General features: G+C 50.3%; 1 protein-coding gene across 1 annotated transcript in view; it reads right to left on the bottom strand.

Moving 5' to 3' along the window:
• Nucleotides 1-486: 486 nt before the first annotated feature.
• KIAA1751 (KIAA1751 ortholog) overlaps nt 487-2,595 on the bottom strand; it is a gene marked incomplete at its 3' end in the record, with an annotated part of 28,527 nt that continues 26,418 nt past the window's right edge. The window contains exons 29-32 of the mRNA XM_009080341.1: nt 2,461-2,557; nt 1,771-1,925; nt 721-859; nt 487-602 (exon numbers count right to left, since the gene is read on the bottom strand). Coding sequence (XP_009078589.1) covers nt 487-602; nt 721-859; nt 1,771-1,925; nt 2,461-2,557 — 507 coding nt within the window. The remainder of the gene's footprint in view (nt 603-720; nt 860-1,770; nt 1,926-2,460; nt 2,558-2,595) is intronic.

Below are 2,595 nucleotides of genomic sequence, written 5' to 3'. Positions count from 1 at the left end.
CGGTCCCTCCACCGCGAACCCCTCCCGGGGCGGCAGCGGCGCCGTGTCCAGCTGGAACTGCACGGGCTGCGACACACAGCACACCTGGGTGTGACCACCGCATCGCCCGCTGCCCGACACATCCCTCTGCCCCGGGAAACCTCCCTCCGGCCCCTGGAAACTTCACCTCCCTCGCTGTGAATATCACACTAAATATTAAAACAAGCGTGATTCAGTTCTGGGCTCAAACTGCTGTGTTTCAGAATGAGAGAAGCAAACTGCTCCGTTAATTCTATTGCTGACTTAGCTAATTCCTCATATTAGCCCCTGGAAAATAATCTTCTCAAACAGGGATGCTTTTACAATGTAAAGCTTATCAGAGCCCCTGAAAGCTGTATTTTTTAACTTACTGAGTGGATTTTGGGCAGAAGGAGCTGGCAGTCATTGGTGCACTGTCAGTATTTCATACAGCACCTGACATAAAGCTGCACCTTTTGTTTCCTTTACCTTCTTAGCTGTCTGCATAGCCCCAACCCTGAGCTCAGCCCTGGCAGGCTCTGCAGGGCCCTCGCCCGCGACGTACTCCAGGAGGAGGAGAAGGGACTTCACTGGTTTCTCTGGCTCTAAACAAACAGGAATAGAGTCAACTTTGAGTCAAACTGAGTCATTATCAGTTGGGAACCAACATGAATTACAGCAGGATGGGTCAAAACAAGTCAACTGTCAGTGGTGGCACTTTACCTCTTTTCTCTGCCTTCTGCGATGCCACAGGTGATGTTACAGCCAAGGACTCCACAGGCACATCCAGTGGTTCTCCTCCCTCCACAAACATGGGGTGATCCCTCGCTGCTCCCTTCAGCTGGATCTTGTGGGCTGTTAGCTGTGTGAGGCAAACCCTTCAGCTCAGGTCACTGAATCAAACTGGCACACAGCAGCACCAGGAGTCAGGGCATCACCTGCCTCCAGAAACCATCCAGGCCAAGGGGACTGTGCCCCAGTGCAGGAGTCCTGCCCCCTCCCTGGTCCCTCTGGCACTCCTGTTTCAAACCAGCCTTCATTCCTGGGCAATGTGCCTCAGAAAGGGACTGGACAAACTACACCAAAGCCACTAAGAGGCAAAACTTCTTTGCCGCTGAACTTGGCTAAAACTGAACCAGGACCAGTCTCCATTCACATTCAGCTTATTCCAGTTTGCAATCTTAACTGCAACCCCAAAAACTGTCTGGAGAGAGGAGCAGTTCTTGCTCAGTGTCTGCCCTGTTTGCAGAGCTGCTGCTGGGCACCAGTGGTCACTCTGCATTACCTTTGGTGTCTCTCTCTTGGCAGGTGGCACATTGCCACTAGCCTGGGCATCCTCCCCTGGGCTGAGCTCCTCTGCTGCTCCACAGATGGGAACTTATCCTCACACAGAGGCTGCAGGAGTAGCTCCCTGCACCTGCCAGTCTGTGCTGTGCAGGTGTAGCTCCTCTCTCCTCCCCCTGAAACACTGCCTGCAGGGAACCCCCTTGGAGCTGTGCTCAGCAGCTCCTGTCACCTTCCTCCTGCTCCGTGGGGACAGCTGGGGGAGGACAGGGCTGAGTCCTGAGTCACTGCTGTTATCAGTTAATAACTGAGTATTTAAAACCTGAACAAAGTCAGTGGGCCCCAACCTGCCACCTCCTCCCTACAGCAGGTAATGCAGACACTGTTCCTGCCCACAGCTGCTGCCCACTGCTGTCATCGTGTGGAACTCCCACTGGAATCCAGGCTGGCCCAAGGACTGGAGCCATGTAGGGATCTGGGGTGTCTCACCTTGCCAAAGAGCATAACCATGAGCTGGTCAGAGTAGTACAGACTCTCATGTTCAGGGCTGAAAGTGACAACAAAATCCTGACTTTTCCCAGCCTCAATTTCTCCTTCCATTGGGAAGACACTGAACACACTTAAGCCACTATTGTTCTGGGTTCCTGGTGAATAGAAATGTGGATACAGATGAGAAAGGAGAGCAGTTCCCTTTTACTTCATAAATTGTTTTAAATCCATTTAATTTCTGTTGGAACAGCAAATAAATAAGAGCTGACACATGGCTTTGCAGCAAAACAGGGAGTTAGAATCCCCAGAAAAATCCATCCATAAGTTTGATGCTTTCAGCTCCAGAGGAACTGAAGCAGCATCACCAAAGTCCTCCTATATCCTGACAAGTTTTTACAGATGGACATCCCTGAATGTAATCTGTAATATGCAATTACTGTGGGGGTTTATTTAGATTTAAGCAGCAATATCTCCTTACTTGTGGGTATTTGCTCAGGCTGCATAAATTTACAGCTACCCATAGTGAAAGAATTGGTACAGCTCCTACTGGGGAACAAAATGAGGCCTTTAATTTCAGGGCTGTGATGCCCCAGGTCTGACAGTTGTATATCTAACAGGACAGAGCAATGCTGCTTTACACCCCCTGAGTCTTTAGCAAAGGAAAAAGAGGAAAGGAAAACAGAAGTTTACCAACAAGCTCTGTTGTCTGCTGGTCTCTGTCCCTTGTTGGTGAGAGCGAGTCCAGTTGTATGGAGTATGGCAGGGTCAGGCTGGAAGTGTTCTCTATCTGATGACAGCAATTTGCATTCAGAGATTGATTCTCAG

Source organism: Acanthisitta chloris, unplaced genomic scaffold, assembly GCF_000695815.1.
Source record: "Acanthisitta chloris isolate BGI_N310 unplaced genomic scaffold, ASM69581v1 scaffold21738, whole genome shotgun sequence".
Lineage (NCBI taxonomy): Eukaryota > Metazoa > Chordata > Aves > Passeriformes > Acanthisittidae > Acanthisitta > Acanthisitta chloris.
The sequence above is the reverse complement of the archived record's forward strand: the minus strand, read 5'-3'. Positions and strand labels throughout refer to the sequence as shown.